The 11,746-nt window shown below is 39.7% G+C and overlaps 1 protein-coding gene across 1 annotated transcript in view; it reads left to right on the plus strand.

Moving 5' to 3' along the window:
* Positions 1-11,746, plus strand: part of lrrc75a (leucine rich repeat containing 75A) — a gene marked incomplete in the record, with an annotated part of 55,242 nt that overhangs the window by 25,903 nt on the left and 17,593 nt on the right. The window contains 1 exon segment of the mRNA XM_035679723.1: positions 1,876-1,988. Coding sequence (XP_035535616.1) covers positions 1,876-1,988 — 113 coding nt within the window.

Genomic DNA, 11,746 nt, shown 5'->3' on the forward strand with positions numbered 1-11,746 from the left:
CACACACACACACACATATCCAGTTATGATACAGTTGAGGGTTGTGGTGACATTGAGGCAGATGGGTAGAGATGAAGCGGTGTGTCGTAACTCTTGTCTGAAATTGCTTCCTCATTACTGCTCCCTATACAATGAAAACTCTTTATACGGAGTGGGAATTTGACATGTCGGACATATCTAATTTATTCTTATTTCAGCACAGGTAGTTTTACATAAAGACAGTTTCCATGTCAGTCATCTGAGGTGCTGAGGCAAATCATGTCATTGTGTGAGAGTGGTGTAAATGCTTTGCACATGCCATTTTCCATGTCAGTGAATTAATGTTAGGTGCACTACATTACATTACACAGTAAAGTGCAGTTCAGACACTCAAGTTGAATGGCACAAAGTGAATGTGGTGTAGCACACTAGGTTGCGAATAGGGAGCGATAATGGACACAGCCAATCAGCGCACCATGTAGCGTTCAATTCCCCAGCCTCATGTTGTACGTGTGTGTGTGTCCTGTCATTTAAGAAAGTCGACATTGACAGAAGGTGTGTTTGTCACTTATTTGCTCCAGTGATGCTCAAATCCTTTAATTATAGCCTTGTGTCTTTCTCTTGTCTGCTGCTGCTGTTACACTTCACTGCTCTGTCATATTCGGTGATAATGTCGTGTCCAACATGACGTTTCCTCTCCCTGTCCCTCGCCAAAGCCTTATACCTGTTACATAACACAACTGGTATGCAAAACTTATACTTGTCACTTATTTATGTTGGATTGTCTGAACGATTGACAGGTAACAGGTCCTTTGAAGGATTTTATTGTACCGCCTGCATTACGACCATACTGGGAAGATGATTACTTGTTGCTCTTCTACAGAATAGTCTTAATGATTATAAAATGATCTTAATAAGGGATGACTGATGCATGAAATATCTCAGACAATCATAGCTATACATATGTCCATTTGGAATTGAGGTGTTTTTATTTAATATGCAAATCCCCAGAAAGGTCTTCCTGTTTCATTAATAAGTGTTGTAAATTCTCTTTATGCTACAAATATTAAACACAATAGATCAATAAAACAAACTCTTTATATTTGTTAAACGTAGGGCTGCACAATTAATCAAAATATAATTGAAATCGCACTATAGCCAAGTGCAATATCCAAATCGCAAGAGCCTATCATTTTTTTGATAAAGTTCAAATTAGTATAAATCAATGAAAATAAAAAAATAGGGTAAAAAAATTATCTTTCCCAGTAATCGTGAATCATATCACAATCACAATATTTGTCAAAATAATCGCAACTTTTTTTATATATAAATGTAATACAATGATAAAAATGACAATTTATTCTATAGGTCATCAGTAAGAGGGATAAATATTTATATATACATATGTATTATAAAGAAATGGTTCAAATAAAGTAACAGAAAGTAGAAAAAGAAAAATACAATTATTGAGCGAAAAGGGGTAAATAATGTTTAAAAACCATTCCTTAGTTAAAAGCCAGGCTGAAGAGGTAGACTCTGAGTTTTCGTTTAAAAATGTCAACACTTCCAGCTTCTCCCAGATCCTCCAGCAGGCTGTTCCAGCGGCTCTTTACTTATATGATCATCTTTCAGAACTTACTAGACATTAAAACCAAAGTCAAACTCTGTGTGAAAACATGACCCATCTAGACTTGCTAGTATGCTAATCAGATCTTTATAAAAACACACTTTGGTTAATCATATCCATGTTATTCTGTTGAATGCTTAGATACACAACCAGCTGTTCTCCCCACTGACACTGTAGAGCTGAATCCCTGCAGTGTGGCCACCAGAAGGTTTTTCTCATCACCTGACAGCCCTCTGTAATTGAGCTGATGGTCTGTGTGTCTCCAACAGGAGGGCGACTCTCTCGGGGCCATGGAGAAGGTTTGTCGTCAGCTGACCTACCATCTCAGCCCTCACTCTCAGTGGAGGAGACAGGGCCTGCTCAAGAGGAAACCTCAGGCCTGGTGAGTGTCTCTGTGTGCCTGTGTGTGTCTCTGTGTGCCTGTGTGTGCCTGTGTGCGTCTCTGTGTGCCTGTGTGTGTGTGTGTGTGTGTGTGTGTGTGTGACTATGGGACTATGGGACAGTATGTGCCTCTGTTTTCGTTAACATCTCAGTGTGTCACCAATGTGTCATCATCTGCTGCCCCTTTGGATGCCATGGAAAAATCCACTGATGTCTCTGTCTCTATTTTCTCACCCTCTCAGGGACACAGTTGGAGATGAAATCAGTTCCTTCTGTGCCACCTTCAGTGTCTCTTTTTGCCTTTTTGTATCCCTCTTACTGTCAAATAGTTCCCATATTTATGCATTCATTGTTGCCTAAGTTGTGCTTTTATTTGTGTTATTATGTAAGCATTATAGTGTGGCTTTATACCAATCACAAAGTGAAATGTTGCTTATCTGTACTGTGGCTGTCATTTTTATTCACTATGCATTGCAGCAGTTAACTTTCTCTACACTCCTCTTTGAACCTGCATTATGTAAAAGCCTCATTTTCAAGGCCTGCAGCCAAATGAAAATGGAGATTTTGATGGATTTGATATACACAGCAGTGTGAAACAATATGCAAATCAGTCATGAAAAGTGAACAGCTAATCCATATGTTTCTGCAGCTCTGTAAAGTATAGCCAGCAAACAATTATATTCAGGCTTTTGAAAGCTGTCCTCCAAATGAGATATGAAGTCCTAATGAAGCAATATTTTGAAAGCTTCCTCAATTTAATGTAATGTATTTGCAGGGTAAACCATAACATAGACAGTGCTCTCTGGTGCCCAGTATACATTGCCATATACATTCTGAGGCACTTACATATTACTTTATTTATTTATCACTTGGGTTTAGGGCTGCACAATATGGTAAATGCGTATTGAGATTATTTTGGCAGATATTGATATGATTCACGATTAGTATGCAAATGATCATTTTTGAATAATTTTCACTGAAAAAAATATTAAAATCATGATGGTGTGAAATTGTTTGGGCATATTGCAATTTTGATAATATTTCAATTAATTGTGCAGCCCTAAAATCAGACCTTCCCAGACTTTCTCGGTTGCCTGTAACAGCCTGTGGACTGATTTCTATGGAAAGGTTTTGGGATTGGTTTTCAGCAAAAATCCAATCCTAGCTAAAGTATGACATACAGTGTTGATTTTAGCCAACAATTAATGATGTACAAAGCAAAGGTGTATAACTAACAATTGCTTTCTACTAGCCGAGAGCGATTCAAGGCAAGGTAGCCAACTATCTAACTGTAACCTAAGCTAAACTGGGTTTGGCTCACCTTTTAATGGAACATTAGCAAAGAAATCAAATGGTACCAGTTTATTACTGGTTACTGGAGAAAACTCCAATTTTACTTGTGTTGGTGGAGTACTACAGCATCATGTGAAATAATATATGAGGCCATTTGTGCCCCCAGAGGGAGCTTCACAAAATGGGATTAATTGCCTTAAGTGATGTCACTTGAGTCAGCAACAGTTGGGGCTGAAGACTACAAGTTTTGAAACAAATCTGGAGGTATGGCATTAGAGAGCAGTGAGCTCACTCCTTGAGGCTAGCTACATTAAAATTCCTGTAGTATATGTTTAACTCTTAACCTTACGACTATACCAGCTACAAACAACCACATGTACTTATGCCTTGGTATTCCAACGTCCAGCCAGAGGGCGGATTTGTGTTAGTAAGCCCTACAGGATCAATGACCATGTAATTGTGTGGCAACTTCATCAGCACACCTCCATGTTAGCCATCTACCAACTGACCAAAGTGGAAGAAAATTAAGTTTTACTGAAGACAAAGAAGATGATAATCTTGCTCCAGACAAAGAGCCACTGTGTGCCAAAACAGCCGAAAGCAGGCAAGATCATTTGCACTTTAAATTTAGAAGTTTAGACATTATAGAGAGAGAATGTCACATTATGGCTCTGTAGGTGTCTTAATATTGAACTTCCACTTAGTTATTGCTTTATTAGGCTGTTTCAGTGACATTTGTTCGCACACTGAGAGAAAGTGTGGAACATGTTGGAGGTAATGACATTATCAGTGCACTAATTTGGCTTTAGAACATTTGAATTATGAAGAATGAGAGATTTGAAGTGATTTTACCAGATTTGATAGTGTAAAGCAACTTAACCCATATTTCTTTTCACTGATATTGCTCCTGAAATAAATCAACCATGTAAGCATGATAAAAAGTTGCAATATAGACACATTTGTATCCATAATAACCATATTAATGATTCTTCTAAAGGGATGAAAATACTCTTCTGTTCCTCTGTCTTGCTGTTACTGTAAACCTGATCACTTTGTGATGCTACACAACATCAACTCCAGACCTGCTATAAAATGCATCCTGGTGGGAGAAGATGGTAGAAAAATGACATTGTAGCAGGACACATTTGGAGAGAGGATTCCCACTGCTGTGTGAATGGAGGATTGGTAGGAAATGAAAATCTCTCCTCCTCAGCTGCTAGCATGAACACCAGGTGCAACCTCCTCTACAAAACAATTGCACAAGTGTAGAGAGGGAAAAACAACAATTCAGTATGGGCCATAAGATTGGATCCCCGCGGAGTCTGTTTGGGTGTTTGTCAGTGCTTTCACAGCCAATAGAAAGGATCAGTCGCTCATGTCTCATCAAATAGCCGGCTCAAACATTTGCCGTTAAAGGTGTATCTCACCTATAATGGAATTAAATAATAGCTGGTGATGAAAATGAAAATGAGATTGGTAATTATCTTAAGTAATTCGGGGCTGGTGGATGGGATTTAATCAACGCCGCGTTGCAGTTGGTACTTCAGGCTGTCATGAACTCCAGTCAGAGTGATTAGCCAGAGGAGAGACAGGCCCCATTTACTCTGAGTCTCAGGGCAAGAGATTAGATTGAATCACCTTTTTGCATGGAACACACGTTATTAATGCCCTCCCTACACACATTAACACACACTAATACACACCAACACACACGTCTTCGTGCTGATTGCGTCAGCCAGTCTCGGAGTCAACAAAAGTAACTATAAAACTATAACGACATCATCCACTGACAGCCCGCTCAGTTGTCTGTGACAGTTTTGTGGGTTCTTGTGGCGCCTTTCAATCACCAGCGTGGTTATGTTTTGGTCAATAACTTCTGAAAACCCTTAACGTCATCATTCTTTTCCCACGATGGATGAAGCCAGGTCAGATGTTTCTAAAGCTCCACTCAGACTTTAGAGGGAGGTGGGGTTGATTTTAACATCACCTGTTCTGGTCGCTGGTTTAAATCCTGTCCAGAGCGTGTATATGGGTAATGTTTCAGCCCCTCCCCAGGGATAATTAAAGACACAATTACCTACAGTGTTATAATTGTTAGAACTGTTTGGTTTTTTTACAAACTGTTTCTGAGTTTTTTCCCTGTAAAGAGCTGCTTGTCTTTCTACTTTTTTATCAGCTTAGTGGGACATTTTACTTTGATGTGAAAATGAAGGAAAGTCAAAAAAGTCTTCGCTAATCTGATAGTTGGAGACAAGTTGCAACATACAGCCCTGGTTTGGGAACCAATAGAAGCGATCAGGAGAGCAAGCCGCTGTAAAAGCTCATCACTCTAGGTGATTGTAACGTCAGCTACAGATACGTACTGGTATTCTCTTATGAGCCTTGTTTTTAGCCTGTGTTTACATTTTGCAAGTGGTGCCATTAAAAGTATGTCGAATCAGCGTGAGCAGTTCCTGTTTGCAGTGTGCCCACGAATATACAGACAACTACACTGGATTACTTTAATAATGAAGAAAACCTAAAAATGTGATGACTTAAAGGCAACTTCTGAAGTGTGAGTGAAATTTCTTAGCAGATTTATGGACATCAGAGATGATAATATCCTCAGGAAGTTTAAGTCACACTGAATGATGTCAGTATGTGTTTGATTTTTGACTCAAATTCACCTCACGCAGTATATTTGCCTCCCCTTCAACTCTCCAGCACCCCCCTGGGGAAGCTTTGGTCTTTATTTTCTTTTTGTCTTTGCCCCTGAAACGTTAATCCAATCTGAATTGGGCGTTAGTGTACTCAAATTCTATACCGCATTGGTTATTCTGCCTTTTTAAATTTTATGAAAAACTGTCCCCATTTCCCATCACAGACAAAGCTCCGTCCACTTTCTGTATCCTGTGGGCTCATCTTTTTCCCAAAATTTGTTTAACAAAAAAGCCCAAATTAACTTCTGCAATCAACAAAGTAGATTAAAGCAGAGAAATGGGCCCAGCTCATTTACTGTGGGTCCAATCTTCACCATAATTGCCTATGTAATATATTCTAGTAATTACATCAGAAAACCTGGGCTATTTTCCTCTTACTCTCAAGGACTTAAAACAATTAAATGTCATTATGTATTCACACCAAAAGGGTTAGAGATGTGGATCTGTAAAACAAAAGTTCCCTTTTGACTGGAGCAACTAAAAAAATTGCATTTACTGGATGGATCCACTAATTAAACTGACTTGGACATAAATATTTAAAAGTTGCCTAAAATATTAATTATAATTGGAGTTGTAATTGGGCTTACATATGGGTCAGTGCAGTATTTAAGCTAGTGTTAACTAGCTATGTGTGCAAAAGCACTAAGCATGCAAAATTATTGGGAAAATGCATGTACAGTATCACACATGAATATACCACATCTCATGAAATTCATCAGTCATGTACAGTGGACAGCAGGAACCAAAATTTAGTCAGCTGTTTTAGTCAAGGACTTTAAATCTTCACTGATGTGAGATTAGATATTCTTTTAACAAGTGGTCTGGTACATTGCCTCAAGTGATGTCACTTCTCTGGCTTTGACAAGTAGGAAGACAGAGGATATCTGTGGTTCTGCTGCATCAGTTTTGATCTACTTTTTCAATAACTGTCCATTGTGAGCTCTCTCTCTATATATATATATTTATATAGTTATATTTACTGTCAATGATTGTGAGATGATAATTAGGTGTAGTTGTTTTTTAATGTTGGTGTCAGTTTGGGTGGAGGCAGTGAAGAGTTTAGCCGTCAGTCACTCCAAACAGGCAAAATACAATGTAGCTCTGGTTCCTGTTGCTGGATAACATTTCCTGCTACACCATAAAAAACACCACAATTTAATTCCGGTAAGCGGCCCTCAGTTAAGGCTGATGACACAGACCCAGATTGAGAGCGAGACTCAAAGAACTCAAAGACAGGTTAGAGAGAGATTTCTAACTAATCCTGCCGTAATTGAATATTGGCACACAGGAATACATCTCACTATTACTAAGGTCTTTAGAGTCTGTCTATTAATGTGAGTCTGTTTTTATAATCTGTCTGTAGAATGGTCTTTTATTATCTTTAACCTCCCACCACACCTAACTGTAGCCTTCATGGATAGTTACAAGGATAAATCCTGATGGTAATGGAAAATACCTCTCTCCCTTGGGCGTGTGTGTGTGCGCCACAAATAATACTGTTGACTCTGCATGCTACAGACTTCTTAAAGTCTTCACAATCATTAACTGTAGCAACTGAGGTATGCTTTTGTCTCCTTCACCTGTGTGTTAAACGTGTGTGTATGTCTGATTTGTTCATTTGCTCTGTGGATGGTAGTCAGCGTCTGTACGTAAGTGCGTGCGTGCGTGTGTGAGCTCTCTGTTCCCACTGTGTAACAGCAGTGTTACTCTGGGGTTGGTCTGCTGCTTTTAGCTTTGTGCATCACAGGTGTCCACAGTTAAAGGGACAGTTGCCATATGATCTTTAACGTGACGGAAATGTTCAAAACTCTGAGTTAGAGTATTTTTGTTCATAACGTTTGTTTATCATTGGAATTAAATGCAGAACTTATTTTCGTTGTTTCTCAATGTCTCCCGATCAGTATGTTCAAACTGATTTTATACAGGTTGCAAATTTTAAATTTCTCCAGGGACCAAAATGTTCATCACGCTGCACAAGTGAGATGAACAAAACACAGTTTGTCAGGCGCAGAGTCGACACATTCTGCCCCAAATACATTTATAAAGCAGACGCAGCAGTCGCAGTTTGTGTGAGTGTCTGCAGGGTGCGCCTCTCTACTCATTGCATATGAATTCAGGGAAGGATCATGCAAATAATAGGGTGAGACATGTCAACAGAGGCTGATTATTTGTTCCACTAGAGGCCACGCTACTTCAAATTTCTCCACCCCTGAAATGGAGGCGTAAACACAGCACTGATGGGATTTCCACAAAGATGGTTGTAGTGGCAGAAATAAATCTGCATGAAACATAACCTGATTATTAATTATTATGATTTAATTTCTCTAAGCTTAGTGATCTGATACGTTCAGACAGCAGGCTCATATGTGATCTGTTTTTTCATGACAGTGTGAACATCACAAACACACAAAACCTGATCTTTTCAGTTCTGATTTAGGGACACTTTCATACGTGATCCATTTCAGATACAGGTCTGAGTTTTATTTCCATTTACACTGAAAGTGTACCTCTGGTTTACTGATTTTGATTCATTATTTGTCAATTTTGAGGTTATTTATATGCTTGATACATAACTGCAGCGGGAAAGACACAGGTCAATGACAAAAAGCTGCGCGCCAAAAAAACCCACGAAATATTACGTCTGAACATTCACATCAGTGACATTGAGCTTTCTTTATTCTAAAATGCTGGTCCAATGTATATTATGTATATGAATAACTTTTTAACAAATTTGACCCATCTGGAGTTGAGATATGGCCAATTCTGGTATAAATAGCCATTTCATACTTTCAAAATGTATTTAATGTCAATAACGTGTCATTGTATTGTATATGTCAGTTGCTGAAATATTATTCATATAGGTGATTAATGCTAATTATGCTAATTGCCAAACATATGCAAGTTAGCATCTGGCAGTTTCTAAATGCTGGGGACCCATACTGTACATTTCTAACATAAAACGTTGTGGTACTCAACATTTCTGGGTCCACGTTGCTGGCAAGTAGACTATTGCAGTGTGAACGTAGTCCTGGTACTAAACCTGCAAGCCCAGAAGGTTTACCACCAGGTTCAGTTGAGGAGCTGACAGCGTACTGAGCTGCTGCCTCAGTGTGCAGGAGCAGCCGATGACTCAGCCGCTGTTCAATAACATGAACAAATGAACAAAAGGTGACGTGGGACTGGCTAGCAGGCCTCGCTTGCTTGTAATGGAATACAAACCTAAACGTACAATGGGCCCTGCCATTAAATGAAGAGGCAGTTTAAATCACTAATGGTACATAACCAGTGCTATGTGGGCTTGCTGAAAAAGAAAAATGTCTTGTATGTAGGCTATACAGGGCTATGACACGCTCCGGGTAGTAGCGCACCACGGAAATACATCTCCTAGCAACGCTTTCTTTCAGATGTCAGTCAACTGCTGCAGTGACATATACCCGCCCAGAGGTCTGGAGCTTAGACACAGATATGTCTATAAACTGTTTTATCGTCTATAAAAATAGAAAGATATGCACAATAGCTGCAGTATCATTTCTTTGAAACAAAAAGTGAGGAGAAATCCAATTTCGCTTTGACTTTGAGATATGTGTTTGAGATAATCTCCCATATGTGTTACACATTCTCTTTGGCTCGACAGTATCTTCATCAGGCCAACATTGTAACATTGTTCAGTATTTTCTCCCACAGTTTGAGTTAATCTCCACTTAATGTTACACACAGCATGGCTGAGCTGCCAACATCATGAATCAGATATTTTAGACTCTTATCTGTTTGTGGAAGAATAAAGATGCACAAAGAGGAAGAGAAATGACTCCTCACTGAGGCCTAGATTTTTTTATCAGCAGTAGCAAAAGTAGAAGTTGATGATCCTCCGAAAGAAATATTGCTATCTTCTGCTAAACAAACAGCATCTTTACTATGATTTGTCTCTTTTGGATGAAGACATTAAAAAACCTCCCAGATTCAGGCCTTACTGAGGGTGTATTGGGCCGAGAACGGGGGCGTGATCAGACGCAGCTGGGCCTGGCAGCTCTACCTCTGGATCTGATCTGAACTTCTTTCCTCAGACCACAGTGATATAAATCTGAAAAAGGACAATTTAATAGTGGAAATAGCCATCATTGCTGTTAAGGAAGGAACAAATATATAATGTAAATCAACTGGCGGGCAGTTTGTCATTGTCTATTCAGCGAGAGTAGTTGTGATTGCGAGACACAAAAAAAAAAGAAGCAGGATTAACAAGGCTCACTGTTCGTTGTCTGGCTGCTTAACAACAGCTCCTTTCAGTGTGCTCAACAAGTCCACTCAGTGGTCCGAAATGAGGCAGCCGCACAGCTGAACGTGTGGAGCAGCCAGAAGACATGCTCTCCTCTCTGCTTTACAACCAAGGTCTGGGACCCCTGCAGAGAGAACTGTGAGGTAAACAGCGTGACAACAGATATTCTCAGGGCAGGCTTACTTTGTGGACAACATAAGGACGAGACGTGTCTCCTTAAAAAGAAATTTGCTTTATTTGCCCGTCAGCTGCGTTTGATTGAAGTCGTACTCTGAGTATGAAGAGTGAGCCAGGAGACAGAGAAGCAGATGGAGCAAGAGAAACTCAACAGGTCTTGAGGACACACCAGCAGTATCCTCAAATATCACTGTTAGATAATCAGAGCCCATGGCCAGTGACAGCCAGATACTATGTAGTCCAATGGGGCAAGGAACAGGTAGCAAACAAACCCTCAGGTTAGCCAAGCATATGTGCAAGAGAAAAATAAGGCAACAGTAAAATTATTAAAACTGTCTGTAAACATCCATCACAGTTACTCTTCTGTAGTTCAGTATGGTTTAGTTTTTACCACCAGATAACTTGGTTTAGATAATCTGGTAGAGTCCTGCATCAGCGGCCTGGGTTGGATTCCAACCTGCGGCCCTTTGCTGCATGGAAAAGGATCTTAATTAGTGTAACACCTGTGTTTACCTTACTGTCAAATGGCTGCTGTATGTGAAAAAGCTCTAAAGATGCTAAACCACTTCGTAGAGCTTAGAGGAGGGGAACTACAGAGTTCTCAGATAATTCTCTGTGGGTTTGTCTCTTGGAGCGACACATTTCACATTACATGTATTCATTTGATACGTTGCTAATTAGGCATATTAGTGCAGCTTTAAAGTTACAGCTCAGCATCATTGTACTGATCTGCTGGGTACAGTTTACTATCCCAAAAGAAAAATGAAACACTGATAAAATGTAAAAACTATTATGCTCTATAACATGTTAGCCCCTCAATATAGAAGAGTGACAGGGCGGTTAAGTCTCTTTAGGTAATGTTGCCCTCCAGTTTTGCCCTCATACTGTTTGAAGTTAATAAAGTCGCTGGAGAGGGTCCAATACAGACATCCACTGATTTTAGGAGCAGCACGCCAAAAAAGCTTTACCAGGCAAGATGCTGACTGACAACCAAGGAGTAAACAACTGCCTGTCTGTCGACCGTTTGGCCCTGGACCTGAATCTGTCTGCGTGTCTCTCTGTGTGTCTGTCTGTGTGTCTGCCTCCTACTGGGTCTCGCATCTGTGCGTTTTTCTCCAAATGGCTCGTTTCATTTTCATGATGTTGGCAGGGAAATAATGAGGTCTTGCTGAGGTTTTGCTTGACCATACCATTGTTTACCATGGAAACCAATGACACACAATGATATACCACACACACACACACACACACACACACACACACACACACACACACACACACAAATGATCATTTTTCACCTCAAATGATAATACCTTC

The sequence above is a fragment of the Morone saxatilis genome, unplaced genomic scaffold (assembly GCF_004916995.1).
Source record: "Morone saxatilis isolate NCDOM2014 unplaced genomic scaffold, NCSU_SB_2.0 Contig8, whole genome shotgun sequence".
Taxonomy (NCBI): domain Eukaryota; kingdom Metazoa; phylum Chordata; class Actinopteri; family Moronidae; genus Morone; species Morone saxatilis.